This window comes from Anomaloglossus baeobatrachus, chromosome 3, assembly GCF_048569485.1.
Source record: "Anomaloglossus baeobatrachus isolate aAnoBae1 chromosome 3, aAnoBae1.hap1, whole genome shotgun sequence".
In the NCBI taxonomy this organism is placed as follows: Eukaryota; Metazoa; Chordata; class Amphibia; order Anura; family Aromobatidae; genus Anomaloglossus; species Anomaloglossus baeobatrachus.
The window spans coordinates 126,080,840-126,106,248 of record NC_134355.1 but is presented as its reverse complement, the minus strand read 5'-3'; the positions used below and the strand labels follow the sequence as shown (position 1 = coordinate 126,106,248).

Here is a 25,409-nt window from a genome sequence, read left to right as displayed (position 1 = left end):
CTCTCTCCTCTGCAGCTCCCGCCTTCTCCTCCTCCTCCACAGCTGTGATCCGATTGCAAGGTGGCATAACACTCGGCTTACACTCGCAGCAGAGCGGGAGCCGAGGGTCGTTAGCATATCGCATCGGATGCCATACGCTCATGTGGTCCCAGACTTAGAGGTAGTGCTGAGTTCCTTACACTTACTAAATTCTAGGTGGGTACAGCTTTTTCATCATTGTTACATATTTCTATAAATCTATAATGCTGCCACCGATTTCACACACTCACATAATTTTGAGACCAGCATCTTAAATATGTATATTTTTTTTACATCCTTCTGTCCTAGTTGTAGCTCTCAGTAACCATAATGAAGGGTGACAATCTCTCTATTGTCAATGACAAACACTTAGATTGAGATGAGGTTAGGTGCAAAAACACACCTTGTGGCAGAAAAGCACATAACAAAGCATGCGTTTTTGGTGCGGTTTTTATACGTTTTCTGCATTTTTGGTGCCTTTTTTTGCTATACTTTTTTTTTTTTTTTTGCTAAATCAATTCCTAAAAGGGATAAAAAAAACACACCAACAATTGACATGTTGCTGATTTTTTTTACTGCATCAAAAACTGTGAGGAAACAAGAAGCCACATGCGCACAACACTTCAGAATTCTCATTGACTTTGCTGGCATATGGATGGACATGCAGATTTGGGCAACAAACTGCACGATAAGCTGCACCAAATCTGCAACAAAAAACTGTGTGTGCGCACAAAGCCTTAAGATCAGAGAGTGGTGTTATCTGTTAGTCTATTAATGAGGCTTTTTGGTGAAATGGGGGGAAACAATGTATTGATATGAGAAAAAAAATACAGTTATTACCACAAATGCACAGTCTGACAGTGTCTAGTCTAATTTTATTTTTTGATTTTTATTAAAACTACATTAGGCTATGTGTGCTCACTGAAGTTTTGTTTCTTCAGCAAAAAACACACTATCAGGCAGAAATAATGCATCAAAAATGCATGTGTTTTTTACGCATTTTCGGTGTGTTTTTGTCCATACGTTTTTTCACTATATTCAATGGAAAAATGCAAGGAAAAACGCAAAAAGAGTTGACATGCTGCTCCTTTTCTCTGCACCCAAAACTGCAGGCAAAAAGAAGCAATGTGCGTACAGTCTTTCTGAATTCTCATAGACTTTGCTGGGTAACGAAATGCATGCAGTTTATGGCAACAAACTGCACCAAAAACACATCAAAAACTGCACTGTGTGCAGAGGGCCTTAAAGTGATCCTATAGTGTGACTTTACATTTTTCCTGTGTAGTCCCTTTACCTGGTGTCCTCCATTTGCCTCCTGCTGCCTTCTCCATTCATATCGGCGCTCCGTTCCTCCTGTTTCCAAGATGGATGCTGCAGTGTCATGGGAAGGGCAGTGCTAACTCTGAACCATATCTTCTCTGCCTATACTATCTTTCCACACAGTAGAGATAATTGAGGTATAGTTTAGACTTATCACTGCAGGCCCCATGTCATTGTGGTGGCCATCTTAGGACCATGAGGATCAGGAGATGGAGGCTGAGGCCGAATAAATATACATGAGAAATGTATAGACACTTTTCCATCCCAGGTTGGAAAGTCGCTTTCAGTATTTTGAAATGTATTACACACCTCAGTGAAGAATGCAGCAGATTGACATTCTATAACAGCATTGGTTAATGCCACATATAAAGAAATGAAAGGTCTAACCATCTGAATTAAAAAGGAGTGCCATGAATGTACCTTAAAAACAAGAAAGGTTTGAGGCGGAGATTAACAGATAAGACCGGGTAGGAGTATGCACACAAGCCATGAGTTCTTTTGGGTTATGACTTCTTTTCACCTATGTCACTCAGACTGAAACAGCATCAGACTTAAAGGGTTTGTCCTATGAACAAAGTACATTTTAATCAATAGCTCTTGTAATAAAATTAATTTTCCCAATTGGATGTGTTTAAAAAATTGTTCCTGTGCTGAGATAATCTTTTACGTTTGCCCCTGATATGTACTTTCTAATGGCCATGTCTGACCATGCAGGAAGATGGTCTGATCATACCACAGCTCCTGGGCAGTGGAGGAAACAAGAGTATGCAGTCTGGACAGCATGGGATCACAGATGATTGTTTCTGTGTGGTAAAACATGTGCCTGCCTGGTTTTTAAACAGGTTTGACCTCACAGAAAGAATCAGCTGTGATCCTGTGCTGTCCTGTCAGTATACTCTCTTTTGCATCCTCCCCTGCCTAGGAGCTTTGTATGTGCAGACCATTTTCCTGTTTGTGAGACACGTCCATTACACAGTACATAGCAGGGGCACAGAAATGTTTGTCTAAATACTGTATGTCCTTAGGCAACCCTTAAGAGGATTTTTTGTCCAGACAGATTATTTTTAGATTTATTTTGCTCACTCATCTGCGTTCAGTGAAAGTGAGAAAAGCATACTGCCTGCTCAACTGTCGTGTCGAAAAAACATGGAACAAGCAATGAAAGAGTCAGTTGGATCTGTCATAGCCATCATATCCATTATTGCTCCTGTAGAAAATAAGGCCAGTGGAACAAAGCCAATGAACATGTTTCAAAAAGTGAAGGCAATGTATTAGCATTCAATTAGTGGTCAATTAGTGGTCAACAAAATTTCCTAGTATCTGCCCTAAGTCCAACTGTAATGAATTTTTATTAAAACTGAAATCATAAAATTTCAATATTTTGTGAAATTAGTATACAAATACAGAAACTGATGTCGATACCAGCACATCTCAGCAAATTGTGTTCATATTTAAATATAAGATAGAAGATGATACAGTGCTTCATGGTTCATCACACTCATTTGTAACTTGTATATAAATGTTGTTAAAATTGTTACTGAAGGGGCCATAATCAATGTGGCTTGTTAAGTTGTTGTTGTGATCATGCAACTTCAATACTTATTTGCCAAATACTAGATTCCCATATAGTGTATTCCCCAGACACACCCGTTAACAAGCCCCTTACACATAAATGTGTGGTGCCCTTGAGGCTCAGTCGCCACAGGGTATTGCATCTGACTTAAGGTGCAATACTCATCCTGGGTAAGGAAGAGGTTAACCACTGGTTTTCACTTACACAACACACACAGGTTAGGTGCTTCCTGCTGGAACTGGGCTAAAGGTGTTCACCAGAACAGGTTTTTCCCAGCCACTAGGACAGTGGGGACAGCACAGGAAAAGTAAGAGAACACACAGTTTTTACTTCAGAATAGTCTGAGACACAGAACAACACGATGGCAGGGGAGAGTGCTTCAGAGCTTTCTCTGTTAGAGCTGGCCCGACTGGAAAGAGCAGGAGAGCTTACTGGTGGAAGCTGTGGGACAGAGGAGTAAATACAGTTGCTGAGGGGACAGCTTAATTGCTCCCTTGGAACCGGCGCAGTTCAGGATGCAGAGCCCTAGGGTGGTGCATACTTCAAGTTGCGCCACCAGAATCTGCTAGATAGGGAGATTTCAAGTCCCTCCGGCCACCACCAGATCCTGGAGCACAGTAGCAACATAGAGCCCGGAGTCGTGATCATGGTCAGGCCCCAAACGGACTTGCGCTGCGTGCAGATGGGACGGGAACTTTAACACCCATGTATTTTAGGTCACGGGGATCCATACAACAAGCGAAAGAAAGGAAGGGCCCACACTCCACAACACCGTTGGTGGCTTCTGAGGTACCCGGGATCGGCTGGGGCCAATCACGGTGGAAACTAGCACTCCAAGAGTGACAACTGAACTGTGAGTAAAAGACCTTGAACAACAACCACTGTGTCAGCCCATCATTGCTAGCGCCGGAGCAGCGTGGGATGATGACGGCGGTGCCATCCTTGTCAATCATGACAGGAGGTCGGCGAACAAAACGACAAGGAGGGACAGAAGTCGAATAGAGCCCGCCCATCTGGCCAACACAGCTTATTAGCATACAACATGGTGGGATTTTATAAAGTTCTTTTTGGGGTCTGCAAGCAACAAGGTGCACCTTCATAGAATGAAGCACAGGAGCTGCAGAAGGTGACACTTTTGGTTTAACAGTCAAAAAACTGGTCACAGGTGCCCTTTAATATGAACTTTTGTCCCCCATAGTCTCCTACATGTGTTGTCGACAATTGATTTTATGACCACATAAATGCGATTAACCATTTAAACAAATGCTTGTTTGGCCGATTGTCAGTCAGTGTAAAAGGACCTAAAGGTGTTGAACCAAGTATATAACTCACCCCATACTGATAGGAAAGAGGACAAGCTAATGTGTGTATGACTGCTGGGACTACCTCTGATCCCATTGTGACTTGAGTGGGGATCAAGCATGTGCACCTTTCATAAGGGGCTATGGGAATAGCGGGAAACTGGGGCCCCTAAGCTGACCCTCAGACTAGGGGGCCCTGCGCGATCTCTATTCTCAGAGATACCCCTAATGGTGAGGATGTCTGAGTCTCCTTCCTGGCCCTGCTCCTGGAATAGAAGTATGATTTAACACACAGAAATAGCCTAACAAGGGAAACCAAAACTCTGTCAAATAGCTCACACAGATATAAAACAATAAAAGATTAGGAGGAAAACAAAAACATAGTGGAAACGACAAGACAGCGGGTAACAAACACCACAACAACACCAAGAACAAATCAACTTTTCTCCAAGAAGTCTGGGACCAAAACTCACAGACGAACACAACATAAACTATAGTTGGTGTAGGTGGAAGATTCCTCCAACCTAAAAATGAGAGGAGAAGTGATTGGCTTCCTTACAGCATGTGAGCAATGAGGCTAGCAGAGGTTAACTCTTGCTGCCTGTCTATGAAGGAGAAGACAGCAGGTCGACGCCAAGGTCTGCCTGAATTGATCAGAAACACCAGAGAAACCATTGGACGGAGTGTCCGGTTCTGCAATGTGCCATGACAGTCAGCGAGTTTTGTGCAAACCTCTGTAAGACAGGACCTCCACTCAGTTCATTCTCTTTGGTGCTGCCAGAGACAGTGTTGTACTGTGAGTGGAGAGTTAAAAGAGTGTACGTGCACACTCCTGACCTCCACTCCATTTATAACTTACATATTTGGTATGGCCAGGCAGATATATCTATGGATACTATTCATTTGTTACCAAACCACATTAGATACGATATTTTTTTTAAGTCAATGGAGCTATAAGGGTGTATTTAAACCACTTTTCAGGCTCAAGAAAAATATCTGCAGTCACTCAATGAGACTGCAAATTGCCAAATCATGATCGTGTGTAATGTAGACACTGTAAGGATTCCCCTGCACTTCCAGACCAAGTTTGTGATGTGAGAATCCCGCTTCACCCCACATAGAAGTACCATGAAGCAGAATAGATTCTAGTTGGAAAATGACTGCAAGTATGCAACTCTCATCTTTGCAATCTCGTGAACGCCCGCTCGAGCTAGAAGTAGAGAAGAACCCTGTGCACATGGCACAAAATCATGATTCGGTAATTAGCAGTCATAGAAGGTTAATGCAGAAACCCCATTAAACAAATGCTCCTAGTTCCTATATTGTTCTTAGAGCCCTTCAGGGGGCCTAAAACATCTGACAGTTTAACAGGCTGGGAAATATTATCTCAGTCCAGCAAAGTAGACTCCTGAGAAAGAATGTTTAGAAAGCTAATATGAGATCATACAATACACAAAGCTCTTACATGGGAGAATGAGTAGGTGAGGTGAGGGTGGAGACAGCCAGCCCATAGGAAATGTTATCACTATGAGACAAGGCAAGAAAACAAAAAATGAAAGTAAAGTGCAAGCCAAAGTTTAATATTGGAATGTAGTGGGATTTACCTCTTCTGCTGTTCGTCCATATAGAGGTGGATCACAGTTGTCGGAATGTAGATATTCTTGAGTATTTCCACATCTGAGTGTAGCGCCCCTGAAGCCATCAGGAGCTACAGGGAACTGCATCCTAACCAGGATGCAGGGCCTACTCTCAGGGACCCAGAAGACCAGTGCCGGTAACACCAAAACATTAATTCCAATCCCTGTTTTTCCTTTTCCCAAAGACTGGTGACAGATTAGTGTTGGACAAAATGGATGGCCACCTAGGGGTGGAGCCGATTCAGTCCACTAGACGACAACCAGGGAGGAGGGGTCAGACAGTCAGTAAGTGGAGGTGAGAGTAGACGGATGTAACCGCACTGACAGGAGAATGTAACGGTGACCTGAGGGCCCGGGCTGTTGGTTGCCGGTGGAGTATGGTGGAGTACTCCCGGAACCATAGCACCAACGGGGTACAGAGCCCCAGGTCAGGCAAAGGCTCCAGGCAGACCTGTTAAAATCTGCACAGTGAGGGGATCATCCAGGACCTCACTGACCTTAAAGTTCGAGAAACAGTAGCAACGGGAGAACCAGGGAACAGGACCAGAGAAACAAACCCCACAGGGTTCAAGCTACCTATTATATGGACTAAGACTGAAAGAGAACCAGGAGGGGACCCCCAGATGCTCCAAGCCACGGGTACACACCAACCAGAGACAGATGCAGGAAAGACATCCACCAGGTCATCAAACCGGCACTGGAACTAAGGGGACCAGTGGTGAGGACCAGCCTTCATCGGGTTGCCAGCCATAACAATGCTGTGAGGAAAGAAACCAGTTACACTGCAATCCCATGTGTGGCCTACCTTCTTTCCACGCCCATCAACATCATCTATCCCCTGAGGCCTGGCCCTACTTGTGGAGGGCCCAATATCCAGGCTGCCACCACCAGCCCTAGTAGTGAGAACTGTGCAGTGGCGGCTCCACTTAAATAGCCGCAACCCGCAAGTGGCGTCACAACATAAACTTTATTACATCTCTTCTGTAAATAACTCCCTTTTAAAACGACCCCCAGGGTCACGGCACCGGGCAACGGTCACCAAGGGAACTGTCCCCGTAAATATACGGCCCAGGACCAAGTACCCAATAGCCCTGGGGCGAGTCATGAGCACAATCTTACATTTCAGATATAGAATTGATCTATATTAAACGTCAAGAAAGTTTGTTATATTGTACAAATCCTGTACTTAAAGGAGTTGTCCGACATTAGCTTAACAAAAAATTTTGAGTTTATCTGTGCTGTATTGTCATATAAATCACACCTACATTGTTATTTTTTGTTTTCTAACTTTTGTTCCTCTTGAATTATCCCTTTATTCTCTGCAGCTCTTGTTTACATTCAGATCCAGCAAACATGACCACTTCCTGTGCAAAACCTCAGTCAGAGCTGTCACCACCCGACCTCAGTGTCCAGCCCCACTCCAGTGTCCAGCCCCACCCCAGTGTCCAGCCTCGCCCCCTGCCCGCCCCCTGCACACACATTCCCTGTCAGTATATTCTGCCCCAGCACCTGACCTGGTATCACTACAGCATTGCAAATAACAGCCCCACATCACCGCACACGCACACATATGGCTCTGTACCGCACACATACACATATGGCTCTGCACACGCACACATATGGCTCTGCACCGCACCCGCACACATATGGCTCTGCACCGCACACATATGGCTCTGTACCGCACACGCACACATATGGCTCTGCACCGCACACGCACACATATGGCTCTGTACCGCACACACACACATATGGCTCTGCACACGCACACGCACACATATGGCTCTGCACCGCACACATATGGCTCTGTACCGCACACGCACACATATGGCTCTGCACCGCACACGCACACATATGGCTCTGCACCGCACACATATGGCTCTGTACCGCACACGCACACATCATATGGCTCTGCACCGCACACGCACACATATGGCTCTGCAACCCCCCCACCCCCATCCCCATCGGGAACACATGTGGAGTACATACTCACCTGTCCTCGGTCCCCGCCGCTCCTGCACGTTCGCTGTCTGTGCTCTCTTCAGCATAGTAGTGACGTCACCGCTGTGCTGAAGAGAGCACAGACAGCGGGAGGGACAGTGATGAGAAGCTGCGCTGCTTCTCATCAGCACTTTCAAATGTACCGACATCGGTGATCTGTGATGCCGGTACATTTGAATGTGCGATCCTGGGCAGGGGGCCCGGTGCTGGAGCTGACACCACGGCAGCTGCCGCCAGGCCCTGCCCCCAGGTCACGGACCCCACAGCAGTGCAGGGGGAGGTTACTGGAGGTGCGGGGGAATGTGTGGGAGGGCGCAGGGAAGGGATCGGTGACTCCACGCACTGTAGCCGCCCAGCAGGGAGGCGACAAGCTGTTCCACATTTGCATGTCAACATGGCCCTGCCCATGTTGACATGAAATGACCGGAAGCAGCAAAATCGCGGCAGGAGCGGTCACATGACCGCTCTGAGCCGGGGGAGAGGGGCTGACAGCAGGGCAGGTAAGTGGTCTCTATCTACTTACCTGCCTCAATGTAGCCCAATAGGGAAATAAAAAAAAAAAGTCAAAGAAGCCGGATAACCCCTTTAACTGCAGAGCTGCAATTACCATTCTACAGACTTCAAAGCAGAAATCTTCAGTATTCTTGAAGACCAACTGAATCTGTGTATATTCACAAAGCATTCATAGTTTCATAGTTTTTAAGGTTGAAGGGAGACTCTAAGGGCGGCTTTGCACGTTGCGATATTGCACGTGCGATGTCGATGGGGTCAAATCGAAAGTGACGCACATCCGGCGTCGCAGTCGATATCGCAACGTGTAAAACCTTTTTGATACGATGAACGAGCGCAAAAGCGTCGTTATCGTATCATCGCTGCAGCCTCCGACATTTCCATAATGCCGGTGCAGCGTCAGGTACGATGTTGTTCCTCGCTCCTGCGGCAGCACACATCGCTGTGTGTGAAGCCGCAGGAGCGAGGAACTTCACCTTACCTGCCGCCGGCTGCAATGAGAAGGACGGAGATGGGCGGGATGTTTACATCCTGCTCATCTCCGCCCCTCCGCTTCAATTGGCCGTCTGCCGTGTGACGTCGCTGTGACGCCGCACGACCCGCCCCCCTAAGGAAGGAGGCGGGTCGCCGGCCAGAGGGACGTCGCACGGCAGGAATGTGCATGTGAAGCTGCCGTAGCGATAATAATCGCTATGGCAGCTTTCACTAGATATCGCACGTGCGACGGGGCGGGAATATCGCTGCAGCATCGGTAACACATTGTTACCGATGTCGCAACGTGCAAAGCCCGCCTAAGTCTAGTTCAACCCGTAGCCTAACATGTTGATCCAGAGGAAGGCAAAAAAAACCCAATGTGTCAATTAAGCTCCAATGGGGGAAAAAAATTCCTTCCTGACTCCACATACGGCAATCCGACTAGTTCCCTGGATCAACACCCTGTCATAAAATCTAATATACATAACTGGTAATATTAAATTTTTCAAGAAAGGCATCCAGACTCTGCTTAAATGTTAGTAGTGAATCACTCATTACAATATCATGCGGCAGAGAGTTCCATAGTCTCACTGCTCGTACAGTAAAGAATCCTCGTCTGTGGTTATGATTAAACCTTCTTTCCTCGAGACGTAGCGGATGTCCCCGTGTTCCAGTCGCAGGCCTAGGTGTAAAGAGATCTTTGGAAAGGTCTCTGTACTGTCCCCTCATATGTTTATACATTGTGATTAGATCCCCCCTAAGCCTTTGTTTTTCCAAACTAAATAACCCCAAGTTTAATAACCTGTCTTGGTGTTGCAGCCCACCCATTCCTCTAATAATCTTGGTCGCTCTTCTATCTACCTGTAAGATTATGCTATTTATAACCTTCTATACTTTTGCTATCAAGAAAAGCATCCATTCCTCTCTTAAATTCATTCAGTGAGTTGGCCATCACCACTTCCTCAGGAAGAGCGTTCCAGAGCCTCACTGCTCTTACCGTGAAGAACCCTCTTCTATGCTGATGTAGGAATTTTCTTTCCTCCAATCGAAGAGAATGCCCCCTTGTTCTTGTCATAGTCCTTGGTACAAACAGATCATGGGAGAAATCTCTAGATTGCTCTCTTTTTCTTCCTGTATAGAGTATTTGTAAAATGCTGTGAGCACTAACTATCCTGCATCACCCTAAAATGGCTTCTGCATTCTCTATGTGACGCCCTGGCAAAACCAGGTAGTCACAAATACTTTACATCCTCCTTGTTACCACCAGAAACCCACACTTAGGCAATACACAGCCATTAAATCCTAGCCACCCCCTCGTGATAATAGGGACACACCAGTGTGTGATGTGATGTGTGATGTGAACGCCCACCTAGGGGTCCTGAGGTGTCAGAGGTGGGAACGCCGTGGAACAGTTTTGACAGTTGAAGTGTGAGGAGGTCAAGTGGAGACTGTGCAGTGTAGTCAGGGGTAGGAGCCCTTGGACTACCCGGCTAGGTGGCAGACGTTGAACAGGGCCACAGGCGACGGAGATCCAGTCGTGGGAAACCTAAAGTGGACCAGGGCAGGGTTTTAGCCCGCCGTTGCCGACAGTGGGAATCCGGTCCAGAGGCCGTGCACAGTCGGGGTGCCTGTACCCTAGGGCGAGGAAGGTTGCAAGCCCCCTCTCCAATTGACCAGCCGGGGACAAGGTTTCAGGCCTTGTTCCATTAACTGCCCAGATAGAGCAAAACGGAAGCCCAACGCGGGGTATAGGGTGTCCGTCCAAAAAACCCACTGAAATCCTAAGGGTCAGCTTTCACGGGCCAGAGCTCCCAACACATAAAGAACCGGGAGTGGATTTCTCCGTTCCACACGAAGTCGTCCAAAGAGAAAGACAAACACAAAGTGCAGGAGGAAGGGATTCTTGTTCAGCAACCTGGGTGCGGGAGCTGAATGCACCCCTCCTAAGGCAGCTGGCCACTGGCAACTTGGTTTACTATTGGACTTGCGTGAAATTACTGAACTGGGAGTACACCATTGACCCCCGGTCCAACCCGGCGCGTCACCTCCAGCAGCCATCACCCCGGGACTACACCTCCCCTACCTATGGAGGGGATCCCATCTTGCTGCCCCGCTCCATCAGCCCCGGGCGCCCCATCACCAGGCAGCAGTGGTGCCACCATCCCTCACCGCAACCCACGGGTGTCGTCACAGACACAACAACTCCCCTGTAAATATCCCCTTTCCGACGGTTGTGAGGACGGGCGGCCGTGCGAGTCCGGGTCCGGTCACCACTCGAGCCGTAGCAGTGAACCCGGATCCGAGCAGGTCCCCGAGAGAGAGAAGCGGCAGCGGCTCCCGCCCGCAACAACCCACATAAGTTTTTATACAGCCCATGATAGTCCCTCCTGATTGGCTGCACCATACCATGTGATGAGAGTGCTGCAATGCATTATGTGAGCCTTCTATTGCTGATGCAATCTTCTGAAATGCGTAAAATGGGAGCAGGCAGTTTTTTAGCAGTTTGTGTTTATTGAATCACAAATTGTTTTAATTTGTCCTAAAATTTGACACATGAAATTCATACTAAAATAATCTGCTCATATTTACCGTATAAAATGTAGTTTGATTATTTTAGAGAATTATCTTATACTAGATGGTGGCCCTATTCTAGCACATCAGGTATTCTAGAATATGTATGTAGTTTATGTAGCCCGCACCACTCCCTCAGCAACACCCACATCCAATCCGGAGGCAGCTGAGCAGAGAGGTGGGCGGGACATGCCGAGGAGGAAATAGGAAGCAGCCGCATCTCCGAGCCTGCAGGGCCAGCGAGGGGAGGGAGAAAGTACTACAGAGTATGAAAAGAGAAGAACGTGCAAGGTGAGTATAATTGTTTTTTGTTTTTTTTTTTACTGTGTGCTGGAGGCTGCTTCTGGGGTGTATATAGAGGCTGCTGGAGTGTATATAGAGGCTTCTGAGTGCGGCAGTGTCTGTGTGTGGCGTTTGTGTGCGATTGACGAATCAGCAAGCATGGTTCAAATCTCACGCCAATTCGCGTCCGGACTGCGCCTGTCGCTGATTGGTCACGGGCGGCTGGCACGACGAATCAGCGACACGGGATTTCCATTACAGACAGACAGAATTAGACAGTTATATACAGTGCCTTGCGAAAGTATTCGGCCCCCTTGAATTTTTCAACCTTTTCCCACATTTCAGGCTTCAAACATAAAGATAAAACTTTTAATGTTATGGTGAAGAATCAACAACAAGTGAGACACAATTGTGAAGTTGAACGAAATTTATTGCTTGTTTTAAACTTTTGTATAAAAGAATAAACTGAAAATTGGGGCGCGCAATATTATTCGCCCCCTTTACTTTCAGTGCAGCAAACTCATTCCAGAAGTTGATTGAGGATCTCTGAAAGAAAGCCATTTCTCAAAGATATCCATAAAAAGTTGTTTAAAGTTTGCCACAAGCCACCTGGGAGACACAAAACATGTGGAAGAAGGTGCTCTGGTCAGATGAAACCAAAATCAAATGATTTGGGCACAATGCCAAACGATATGTTTGGCGTAAAATCAACACAGCTCATCACCCTGAACACACCATCCCCACTGTCAAACATGGTGGTGGCATCATGGTTTGGGCCTGCTTTTCTTCAGTAGGGAACAGGGAAGATGGTTAAAATTGATGGGAAGATGGATGGAGCCAAATACAGGACTATTCTTGAAGAGAACCTGTTGGAGTCTGCAAAAGACCTGAGGCTGGGAGGGAGATTTGTCTTCCAACAAGACAATGATCCCAAACATAAAGCAAAATCTACAATAGAATAGTTCACAAATAAATGTATCCAGGTGTTAGAATGGCCAAGTCAAAGTCCAGACCTCAATCCAATCGAGACTCCGTGGAAAGAGCTGAAAACTGCTGTTCACAAACGCTCTCCATCCAACCTCACTCAGCTCCAGCTGTTTGCCAAGAATTTCAGTCTCTCGATGTGCAAAACTGATAGACACATACCCCAAGTGACTTGCAGCTGTAATCGCACCAAAAGGTGGCGCTACAAAGTATTAACCTAAAGGGGACTAATAATATTGTACGCCCCAATTTTCAGTTTATTATTTTTTATAAAACTATAAAATAAGCTATAAACTTTGTTCACCTTCACAATTGTGTCCCACTTGTTGTTGATTCTTCACCAAAACATTAAAAAATTTTATCTTTATGTTTGAAGCCTGAAATGTGGGAAAAGGTTGAAAAATTCAAAAGGGCCGAATACTTTCGCAAGGCACTGTATATAGATGTTTTTTATATTGAAATTTTTGTCAATGAAGAAAGTCAACAATTTCTAAGACCTCAGCTTGGTTACTATAATACAATTACAGAAGTTGCTCATATATCAGAGTACTATACAGATCCAGAATTTGAAATACATGACTGTTTTCTTTCAGAACCACATTCAGCCACAGATTGTTCATTTTATAAAATTGATTTTAAGTTGATTTTAATCAATAGATCTTGAAAAAAATAATAATTTCCACAATTGGATGTTAAGCACAACCAACTTTAATGTTCCTGTGCTGAGATAATCTTATAAATGTGCCCCTGTTATGTACTGTGTAATGGCCATGTCTGACTTTACAGAGACATGGTCTGATCATACCAAAGTTCCCGAGTTGGGGAGGAAAGAAAAGAAAGTATACCAGCAGGACAGTAAGGAATCACAGCCAATTCTTTTTGTGAGGTAAAACATTTCTTTGCCTTTTTTTAAATGTTTTACCTCAAAGAAAGAATAATATGAAATCCCTTGCTATGCAATCTGTAAACATTTTGCGTCCTCCCCGACCCAGGAGATGTGGTATGACCAGATCAGGTCCCTGTATGGTCAGACATCTTCCTTACGCAGTACATAACAAGGTCACATATATAAGATTATCTCAGCACAGACATTTTTTTTTTTTTTTTTAAACATCCAATTGAATAAATTATTATTCCAAGATCAATTGATTAAAATCAACTTTGTTTCTGGGACAGCTTCTTTAAAAGGGAATCTGTCTCCAGGTTTTTGCTCCCCCATCCGAGAGCAGCATAATGTAGAGACAGAGATCCTGACTCCAGCGATGTGTCACTTACTGTGCTGTTTGCTGGCATTCTGATAAAATCAATGTTTTCTCTGCTGCAGATCTATCAGTTATACAGAGCTCATGAGTATCCTGGACTACCTGGCAACACGCAAGTAGTCCTCTATTGATAAAATCACTATTTAATCAGCAGTAGGTTATCAAAACTACACTAAGCAGCCCAATAAGGGACACATTGCTGGAATCAGGATCTCTGCCCCTACATTATGCTGTTCTAAGACTAAAGGGGGCTTTACACGCTGCGACATCGCTAATGCGAAGTCGTTGGGGTCACGGAATTTGTGACGCACATCCGGTCGCATTAGCGATGCCGTTGCGTGTGACACCTATGAGCGATTTTGCATTGTCGCAAAAACGTGCAAAATCGCTCATCGGTGACATGGGGGTCCATTCTCAATTATCGTTGGAGCTGCAGGTACGAAGTAGTTCGTCGCTCCTGCGGCAGCACACATCGCTATGTGTGACGCCGCAGGAACGAGGAACCTCTCCTTACCTGCGGCCGGCCACAATGCGGAAGGAAGGAGGTGGGCGGGATGTTACGTCCTGCTCATCTCCACCCCTCCGCTTCTATTGGGCGGCTGCTTAGTGACGTCGCTGTGACGCCGCACGGACCGCCCCCTTGGAAAGGAGTCGGTTCGCTGGTCACAGCGACGTCGCTAGGCAGGTAAGTATGTGTGACGGGTCCGGGCGATGTTGTGCGACACGGGCAGCGATTTGCCCGTGTCGCACAACAGATGGGGGCGGGAACGCATGCCAGCGATATCGGTACCGATATCGCAGCGTGTAAAGCGGCCTATAGTGGCAAAAACCTGGTGACAGATTCCCTTTAAGTGAAGGTTCATTTGGATGGAATAATAATCACTTAATGAGATAGAACGATAATTGAGGAATAAGCGTTCATAAGAACACTCATCCCATATTATCGTCCCCTTCAAATAGGCTGCAGTCATCCGGCTTGGTGATCAGAGTTGATTCAGGAAAAAAAAAACATTAAACTTAAGGGACAAGAAGACTTCTGCCCTAAAGCCTGCAGAATTGTGAGTGCAGCTCTGGAATGTAATATAGGCTGTAATTCATTAAGAATTCTATATTTTATATAGCAACTGAATTTTTAAAACTTAAATGCATATTTTTAAAGTAGATTATGTTACGAGTGCCATTTTGAACAGGGACTGATGTGAATTTTGCTAATCTCTGTTCTGTGCTGTAGAAATATAAGAAAATAAACCCTTCCAATGAAAGTACATGATCATTTTCTAGAGGACGTCATAGTAAAATAGATTTAGAAAATAAGGAATAAGAATACAATGGCAGGCTTTAATTTCACAACATACGGTAGATACCTGCCTAAGGCACCATAGTTTAAATATTAACAGAAGATAATTAATAGTTGTTAGTGAATGTCATAATTAATATTTGATTGATATATATGGTGAAGCTGTAAAGATGTTCTACAGGTATTGTGAACAACTAATAAAATATTAATGAGATCTATGAATGGAAGACCTAAGATTACCTATCGTGGCAAAGGTCCACTTTTAATAGGAGGCAAGAAAAATATGTTCATAAAAAGTTAAAACATAATTATCTATTTCTAAAAATCATTTAAAGGAAGACAAAAATTGTGCATAAGTAGAGTACAGAAAAGTAGATGATAACATATTGCTGGCCTCTAGCTGCCAAATGGGGGTAGCTCATTGCATACTGTATATATGTATACAGGTCCCAAAAAAGAGGCTGAATATTGGTCAATGAAATCTGTCAGAGAATTCATACTGCCCAAACCACAAGCAGCATAAGTCAGAGCCTGTGTGCACGATTACAGCCAGGAATGATGGTCAGGAACCATAAAGACAGGCCAGACTAGTCCAGCGCCACCCCCAGCCAGCTTCTCTGTCACACAGTTTTACAAAAAACTTGCCGACTGTCATGGCGGCATCAGACACTGTTCACATTGCAGTTTCTGACACTCCGCCCGATAGTTTCTCTGGTGTTTCTGATCTACACAGGCAGACTCGGGCATCGACCAGATGTGTGCTCAATCATAGACAGGCTACCAAGAGTTAACCTCTGCTAGCCTGCTTGTTAGGCTTCTGGGATCACATGTTGTAAGGAAGCCTATCACATCTGCTCCTCCCATACTTAGGGTGAAGGAGATCTTCCACCCATGATGACTATTGTCTCTGCTGTTTTTGTCTGTGTGCTGTAATGTCCCAGATTTACTGGTAAAATAGTTGCTTTATGCTTGGTGTTGTTGTGGAGTTACCTGTCATCTTTTTGTTTCCACCCTGCAATGACAGTTCTATCCTGCTCTTGTTTTTCTCCTAATCTCTTATTGTCTTATACCTCTGTGTGTGCATGCTGAAGACAGAGGTTTGGTTTCCCCTGTTTGTCTATTTTTGTGGGTTAAATCACACTTCTGTCCCAGACCCCCTGGGGGAAAAGGTTTAAGATCAGGGCTGCTAATGAGCATGGCCAGGAAGGAGATTCAGACATCCCCACCATTAGGGGTATCTCTGAGACTAGGGTTAGAACAGGGCCCCCTAGTCTGAGGATAAGCTTAACGGCCCCAGTTTCCCTCTATCCCCATAGTCCCTCGTGACATTTTCCTTTCATCTATCTAGTTGAGTGACAGGTCTCTTGCAAGGTACACACATGGGACAGACCTGTCAATCAGCTAGAGTGGAGTGAATAGAAGCCAGCCAGGGGTGGCACTGGACTAAACAGAGCGTTTCAAAGAAAAACTTACCTGGCTGCAGTCATGTAGATACACTCTGATTTATGCTGCCCGTGGTTTGGGCAGCATGAGTCAACTGACAGGTTCCCTTTAAATTCCCCTGCACTTTGGAGTTGACCCTCCTGGGTTCCCCAGCATTCGTTGTGTACTGTGCTGACATGGCGAAATGCAGTATATCTAAAGGAGCAACACCTGCAGCCAATCACTGACCTCAGATGTCTTACTACTTGGCTGCAGTAATTGGTTTTGTGAAAATATGAAACAATGTCACAATGTAGTTGCAGGACAAGTAAGCTAAGAGCGGCAGAAAGCCCCGGAGCATGGGTGTTGGGTTGGGTACATTTGGGATATAACTAGTAAGCAAGGGTTGTTTTTTATAATCAAGTAATCTAGAGATATGGGAGGTATTTTTTTTAATACAAGATAAAAGCATTCGGAGCTGCATAGTTATGCTTTATTGGGGCGGCTGTCAGCAGCCTGGTCCAGTCTTACATGTGAGGAACGGAATCTGATAGCTCTCATCCATTTCGGAAGACTCCCTGACAATTTGGGAGCGCAGACAAGTATGTATTAAACTAGTCGGAGTATTTTTTTAGGGCTTCACACAGCAGTCACCGGAGTGCAGTGTAATGAAGTCCCAACCCACCTGTGGGCTTTCTGTCAAGCCAAATTAAAAGCAAATCCTAGTAGCCAGGATTCGCAAGGAGTCTTGCTAATAGAGATTTCTTTACATTGCTGCTCTTAATCTTCTATATAACCTCACCAACTGGGTAAAGAACCAGCATGGTGGCTCAGTGGTTAGCACTGGAGCCTTGTATATTCGTCTAGTGTTTTCGTGGATTTCCCCTAGGTATTCCCATACTTATATCTGTATTTTTATATATATATATATATATATATATATATATATCTGACTATTGTACCCGGGATAGTAACTACGTGTCTGTCTGTCTATTTCCCACTCTCCCTCTCTCCCATTCTCCCTCTCTCCCATTCTGTCACTCCCCCTCTCTCCCTGTCTGTCTCCCTCTCTGTCTGTCTCTCTGTCTATGTCTCTCTTTGTCTGTCTATCTCTCTGTCTGTTTGTCTGTGCCGGTCTTTGTCTCTGTATGTCTCTTTCTCTCTATCTCTCTGTCTGTCCTCTGTCTGTCTTTCTGTCTCTCTCTGTCTCTTTCTGTCTCTATCTGTCTCTTTCTTTCTCTGTCTGTATCTCTTTCTGTCTCTTTCTCTGTCTGTCTCTCTCTTTCTCTGTCTGTCTGTCTCTGTCTGTCACTCTGTCTGTCTCTGTGTCTGTCTGTCTCTCTCTGTCTGTCTCTGTCTTTCTCTGTCTCTGTCTGTCTCTGTTTTTCTCTGTCTGTCTCTGCCTATCTCTTTGTCTGTCTCTTTCCCTGTCTCTGTCTGTCTGTCTCTTTCTCTGTCTGTGTCTCTCTGTCTATCTCTCTGTTTCTGTCTCTCTGTCAGGCTCTCTACCTGTCTCTGTTTCTCTCTCTGTCTCTCTTGATCTGTCTCTCCACCGATATCATATTACCTCACACATAAGCTTCTTATACTAAGAATGTCCTTTGTTAATATAGCAACCAATCACAGCTCCTATTAACAACCTGTAGCTTCCAGCTCTATTGACTTTAATGTAAGCAGGTTTTTTGGTGAATAACTGTAAAGCACAGGGTTAAATTTTCCCCTCAAATCATAGTCTATGACGTTCCCTGATTCAAATGAGGTGGCTGTGCAAAATTTCGTGACTGTAAATGTGATAGTGTGGATTCCTTTAGCGGCCATACATACACACACTCAGCTTTTATATCTTAGATATTCCATAGTGCTGTGCAGATATGTCTGCACACGTCATGCACCCCGGCTTCAGAAAAAGGAGGACAAAGATGGCCGAAAGAGGAGGCATCGGACCCAGAGAATGGAGACATCCATCCGACCAGTCTGCACCGCATTGACCATGTAGGTGAGTATTATAAAGTGATTTTTACGTTCTACACAGCGGCCTGGGTTCTTATATACAGCATGTTAGAATGCTGTGTATAAGAGCCTACTGGTGGTGGCCTTGTGGCGCCCCTAAGGCTTCAGTCGCCACAGGGTACTGCACCTGACAATGTGCAGTGCTCAACCCAGGTCCAGAAGACGTTGGTGCCGGTTCCAGTTACGCAACTCATACACATATCCTGGTTACCCTCCTACACTGTGGTCCGGGCTAGGTTTGGGTCAAAAGGGATCGCCAGCGTGGTTGGGTACTTAGGATACCATCACACATGGGATCCCCAATCCACTAGTGGCAGGAACCTGGAACGGGAGGAGCAACCACCTGGGGAAGTTATGAGCCAACACAACAGTTGAGAGAGAGTTCTCCACCAGGAGAGCAAGAGAGCAGATAGGTTTTACCAGTGGCTTCAGTGGGACGCAGAAGTATATACGGTCGCCGAGGGGACAGCTTGATTGCTCCCTCGGGACCGGCGCTGACAGGGTGCAGAATCCTAGGGTGGATTATACTCCAGGTTGTCCACCAAAATCTGCAGGTTTGGGGGATTGCACATCCCTCCAACCCCCACAGTTCCCGGAGCACAGTGCCAGATAGGATCTGGGGTTGTGTTGCAAGGCAGGCCCCACAGCGGACCTGCAGCACCTGCATATGGGCAGGGAGTACACACTTTTCAAGAACCAGGGTCTCCAAGAGCTAGCTTCAAGCCACGGGGATCCACACCAAGCACAGAGAGGAAGGTCCCACCGTCCATTTCACCAGCTCTAATCTCTAAAGGATCCTGGTCCGACGGGGCCCATCATAGCAGGTGACCGGTACTTCCTGGGCGAGTGGTATAACTGTGAGTAAAACACCTGTAACCTGCACAGACTGCTTCCGCCTGTCATTCCTGGCACCGCCACCCCGCGCCTCTGCGCCCGCCATCACTAGTCCTCTCATTATCCTCCCCGGGGCCCGCTCCACCTGTGGGGAACAGAAACACCTCAGTTGCTACTACCATCCGCCCCGGAGAACAGCGATAGCAGCAGCGGCTAATTCCCTGGCCTCATACCGCAGGTGGCGTCACTAAATCAACCTCCACCATCATCCTTATACCCCCTCTCCCTCCGTGTACACCTCAGGGTCACAAAACTGGCCAGGGCTACCCGTGACATCCCCTGACCCTCACCAGCCCGGTGACGAGTATTTTCCCCTGACCCCCTGGGGTGCTACAGCCGCAGCTTATAGTCACCAAATCTGGTGACAGGTTCCCTTTAAAATAATAAGTTTTTAATCATTTTAAAAAAAAAAAATGGCTTCCTAAATCTTGACTGCCTTATGTTTTGCTTCTAGACTGTATTACTTACTTCATCTCAGGATAAAGCAATTTTCTTGTGCCATCAGTAGATTATTTTCTTCTCAAGTGCCTATAGCACAAAATGCCAAGCATAGGACCCCTCCCATGAATAAAGCCTCGCCAAGCACAGCACCTCCTATACATTTAAACACAATGTTGCCTAAAATGTCATTGTTTACCTGACAGACCTGTCCAGCTACCGCTTATCCTGACTGACCGGTTAGAAGCACACTTTTACAAGCTAAAAATCGATGCACGATAGGAAGTGTAGTCCAGGGAACATCACTAAGAGAGGAAGATGTTAAGCTTCCTTTTTTTGAGTTTTAATGAGAATAAGCTGAAAACAGGAACTAAGACATGGGACTTTTAGGAGACACATATAGTGGTGTTATTCTGTAAATCCTGAGAAATATACACTTGAGTTATAATTTCTAATTGCAATTTATATTTAAAGAGGGCGTTCACTCGTATTTATTACAGGCCACATCGATATTATCTTGAGAAACAAGGTTTCTCTCAAATACCTTATGTTGTCAATAGTGCCTGTAAGTGGTGCTATTGCGGTCCGCTCACTCTCGTGACCCCTGGGCTCCGTTACCTCTGATGTCTGGTGATGTCACGTCAACTTCCTGTCGACCTAACATCACCAGTCTAAATGAGTGACTGGGCTTGTGGGCGGCGTTTCACCACTCATCACCGCCCAGCATCGCTCCTGCTTGCGGTGCTCTGCAGTGAATGAGACAGCAGGGAGGTGCTGGGCTGTGACAAGCAGTAAAACACCTCCCACAGCCCAGTCACTCAGGAAGACTGCGGCCCACCTCAGTTGACATGACATCACCTGACATCAGAGATCACGGAGCCTGAGGCTCACGCAAAGGGGATGAGAGGACCACAATAGCACCACTCACAGGCACTATTGGCAACACAAGGTATTTTAGAGAAACCTTGTTTCTCAACATAATTCAATGTAGCCAGTAATGACAAAAACATTACCTGTTAACCATAATGGGCTGCTCCTTCACATTCGGTATGGTGTCTCACTATGATATCAACATTGGGGGGGAAACCATGTCAGCCATCAGTAGCCACAGATCAGCCATCCTCCCATTGAGAAAATATGTGAAGGCGGCAGATGCTGATTAGTTGCAGAAGTCATGTGATGACTTCTCCGCATGTTGATGCCAAGGGACTGGCTAAGGCAAAAGTACCGAGTCTGGAGGTGAGACACCGGTACTGGTCAAACAGGCGAATATAGGGATTTTTATGTCTTACGCCACCAAACTCGTTACATTAGGCCTAAGCCACACGGCGAGAAAATCGATGCGAATGGAGTGCGATAAAACAACGCATTCCACTCGGACCAATGTTAGCCTGTGTGTCAGCGCACATGAGCGATTATTTTCTCAGCCCTAATCGACTGAGAAAACAATCGCAGCATGCTGCGATTGCAATGCGAGACTCTTTCTCTCGCACCCATTCAAGTGAATGGGGCGAGAGAAAAATCGCACTGCACTCGCGGTACACCAGTATACCGCGCGTGCAGAGCGAGAATCGCACTAGCCGGCTACGGAGGAGAGAGGGAAAGAAATCCTTCACTCTCCTCCTCCATGCCGGTCCGCCCCTCCGAAGCGCTGGCCCTCCCTTTTTCCGTGCCGGCCCACCCCCACATCTGAGGTCCGCTCACACAGTCGGACCACAGTCGCAGGTATACTAGCATGACACTTCTCTTCTGCTGTGCTGGCAGCGCGAGCCAAGTGTCATGCAAGCATCTCACTAGTGCCCCGTGTGGCCCCGGCCTTAGTGGGCAACCCTTTTTATGTAAAATTGTCAATTTGCTCTATTTTCCTAGGAAGAAAACTGAGAACTATGGCATTGTCCCTAATTTAGTGACCACCCCTTCACAATGCAGTTACAGGTTGGTTATGATAGTCGCCTTCGCTTCATATTTCATTATTTGGTCTTGGAAGAAAGAAATAATGAGGAAAGCTACAGTAATAAGAAGACAACATTCCTTGAAAAATCTCTGCTTTTGAAAGAGTTTTATATGTAACATTCATTTACTTTTTTTTTATCTCACTATGCAAAGAAAGTTCACTGCTGAAAGGGATTCATTGACGCCTTCACTCATAACAGGTTCCCTAATGAACCATGCCATGGGGAAGATTTAGGTGTGTCCCCATTTAACATGCAGGCTGCAGACAGGCTGAAGCAATGCACCGTGCACATTACAATATCAATGGCCTCTCTGTTCAGTGCAGAGAAGCTGCTTCCAGGGTGGATCTCTGCCTTAGTTCCTGGTGTTGGACTCTCATCTATTAAAAGGGGTGTCTTATTTAAAAAAATATATTGTTATGAAGAGTATTAAGTAATTGTAAGTTCCTAGAGGAGTCTCCCATTCAGTAATGGTGGCTACAAACAACACCTCTCGTTCCTTGCCTTAACCAAATGAGTTGAATCAACACTGGCGTTGTCCACCTTCGGGACACATTTTTCTTTTTCTTTCTTAGATACATGTATTTTGATCTAAAAAAAATCATTTTTATACTTGTGTTTCATTAAATTTGCCTTCAATAGTCTGTATTGCATGGTCTATTGCTGGCTGCAGAATGGGTTAACTGAGAATCCAACAGCGAGCTCATCACAATGATCCAATGGGAGAGTTTCTAACTCATTTATCTGTCATTTTCTGAGCTGACTTATTAACACAGGCCACATCAAAGCTGAAGGTGTTGGAAATCAAGAATGATTTTAGCCCCAAATACATGCATTTAAGCAAAAAAAAAGAAATGTTGCAAGAGGTAGACAAAAACTGAACGCTCGCACGTTGCGTAAATTCATGCAGTTACGCTGCGCTTTGTAGCGCAGTGTAACTGCATGCGTCCGGCGTCCCCTGCACAGTCTATGGAGATTGTGCAGGGGCCGTGCGCACGTGGCGTTTTAGAGCGCAGCGCTTTGGCTACTGCCGAAGCGCTGTGCAAAAAGAAGTGACATGTCACTTCTTCCGTGCGCTTTGCCGGCAGCTCCTGCTCTGTCTATGGCAGGAGCTGCAGGCAGAGCGCATGGAATCGGCTTTCACTACGGACATTTCTGCAGCGATTTAAAGCGCACATGTGCTCTTCAGATCGCTGCAGAAATTTCTGCAGTGAACTGTACGCAACGTGCGCACATAGCTGTACTGCCAGGTTCGATTACAGCTAATCAATGGGGGTCACAACTGAAGATTGTATGAATTATCTGCTGCAGACTAAGTAAAAATGGATATGGAAAGGGGTTATCTAAAGCAGACGACCCTTACACTGATATCAGATTCCTGTAACACAAAGCAATCCCCCTCTTCCTCACACTTACCTATAACATTTAAAGGGAACCTGTCAGGTAAAAAAAAAATTATGTTAACCTGCAGATATGGGGTAAAGTGCAGCAAAAATAGTGTTCTGTTGAGATGTGGCTACCACAGTGAGAGCCCCGCTGCTAGGAGGAAATAATCTTTATTCCCCCTGACAGCTCTGGCTTTCAGTCATATAGGCACAGATGGTGTGGTTTCAGTCACTGCTCAGTGCATAGTGAGCAGCAGCTGTAACCACACCCCTGGCACTGACAGCCGACTCAATACAGAACGGGATGTCAGTCAGCATCGGGGCACGATTGCAGTTCACTATGTAATGAGCAGTGACTGAACTCACGCTGCCCAGACCCCTATGAGTGAAAGCCTGAGGCTGCCAGGAGGAATAAAGTTAATTTCCTCCTGGTACCTGGGCTCCCAATGCAATGGTGTCAGGACGCTATTAACCTGCAATTTACCCCTGATTATTGGCATTTTTTACATGACAGGTTTCCTTTAAAGGTTATAGGCAAGTGTGAGGAAGAAGGTGATTGCTTTATGTTATACAGGAATATGATACCTTATCAGTGGAAGAGAGTCTGCTTTAGATAATAGCAGCAATAGCAATAGTTAGAGAATTTTTTACATGACCGGGTCCCCCTAATTTATTTATATCTCTAAATATATAAAAATAACAGACATTCAATGAAAGCTAAAAATAAGCCAATGATGTTTACTCCGTGGTATGAATTGTTCTAAAATGTGCAAAAGGTCAGTTGTGCAGTAGACATGTTTATATATCCCAGAAACCAGCATGATATTATATATATATACAGTATATATCTCGGTGGCCCCATACCAGACCCTTTGTTTAAGATGTTTAAGAGAAGACTATGGTCTTAAGGTCTCCATGCACGCTAGGTGGCTATTAGCCGAAGCTTCAGCCAATAGGGTAGCAGCCATCTCAGTTGTCGGACGTATGGACACAGGGGCACTCATTCAGCCGAGCACTCCAACGGTTTCTCTCTCTAAATACAAAGCAATCGGACATCTTTCCAACAATCAATTGATCGGTGTCCCCATACACATTAGATTGTCTGCCGAACTCATCAATATCGGCTTTAGACCTTAAATTTCCTTCCATGACACTGGGTGAAGGACAAATCCTTTTTATGGGATGGTTCCTTCACATAAGTTTTTTGTGGAACTAGTGACTATCTGATGAAAAGCACCATAGACTTCTTTCCGAATCACTGTTGTCACTGGTTGGGTGAGACGATTGTTTGCTGGGATACTTCACCTGACAAACAAATTTTATGGATGAAATCATATATTTTGATTAGCTCTAAACTCATGTGTATGGTCACCTTTAAAAAAAAATTAAGGAATTCTAAGATCTGCAATATTCATACTATGCTGATCAGATGTAAGTGCTGCAAAATCCAATAAGAAGAGCATTCACATATGCAATAGTAAACTAGAATCACATCATAACAAGTTTACTTTTTTTACCTGAATGTTTCCAGCCTAAACCCACATTATACAGATACACTATCCTTCTATTATTAATACTTACAAATTCAAGTATCATAAGGAAATCTGGAAAAGAAGTCAAAGTCCTTAGTCCTGATGGTAGTGGAGAGATATCACCATACACAGGAGGTGCTGTATTGCTGGATGCCATTGTGTGAGGATTGTAGAAAATGGGGCTGTGTAATACTGGAGCAGCGACAGCCTGGACAATACTGAGCGTTCTACAGTGGAAAAGCTACTTATTCACTCCCTACTCCACCTTGGAGGGATGGTAAAGAATTTGTTCCACTCCCTTAGCAAATGGGTGCTCAGCTCACCTGTGAAAGGTGTTGCCAGCCAGTAAGGTATAAAGCATGTGTATTTCTTTATACTGTAGTAACAACTGTCTGAGAATCTGAACACACAGGACAACAATAGTGAAATTGCCGTCCTATAGCTATCTATCTATCTATCTATCTATCTATCTATCTATCCATCCATCCATCTCAATGTATCCATGGATCTGTTCATCTATCCAGAGGTGTATCTAGGCTTTCCAGGCAC

At 45.3% G+C, this 25,409-nt stretch overlaps 1 protein-coding gene across 1 annotated transcript in view; it reads right to left on the bottom strand.

Moving 5' to 3' along the window:
* Positions 1 to 25,085, bottom strand: part of MAL (mal, T cell differentiation protein (MAL blood group)) — a 72,298-nt gene extending 47,213 nt beyond the window's left edge. The window contains exon 1 of the mRNA XM_075338125.1: positions 24,910 to 25,085. Within this exon, the coding sequence (XP_075194240.1) occupies positions 24,910 to 25,017 (108 nt within the window). The 5' untranslated portion in view covers positions 25,018 to 25,085. The remainder of the gene's footprint in view (positions 1 to 24,909) is intronic.
* Between the last annotated feature and the right edge of the window lie 324 nt (positions 25,086 to 25,409).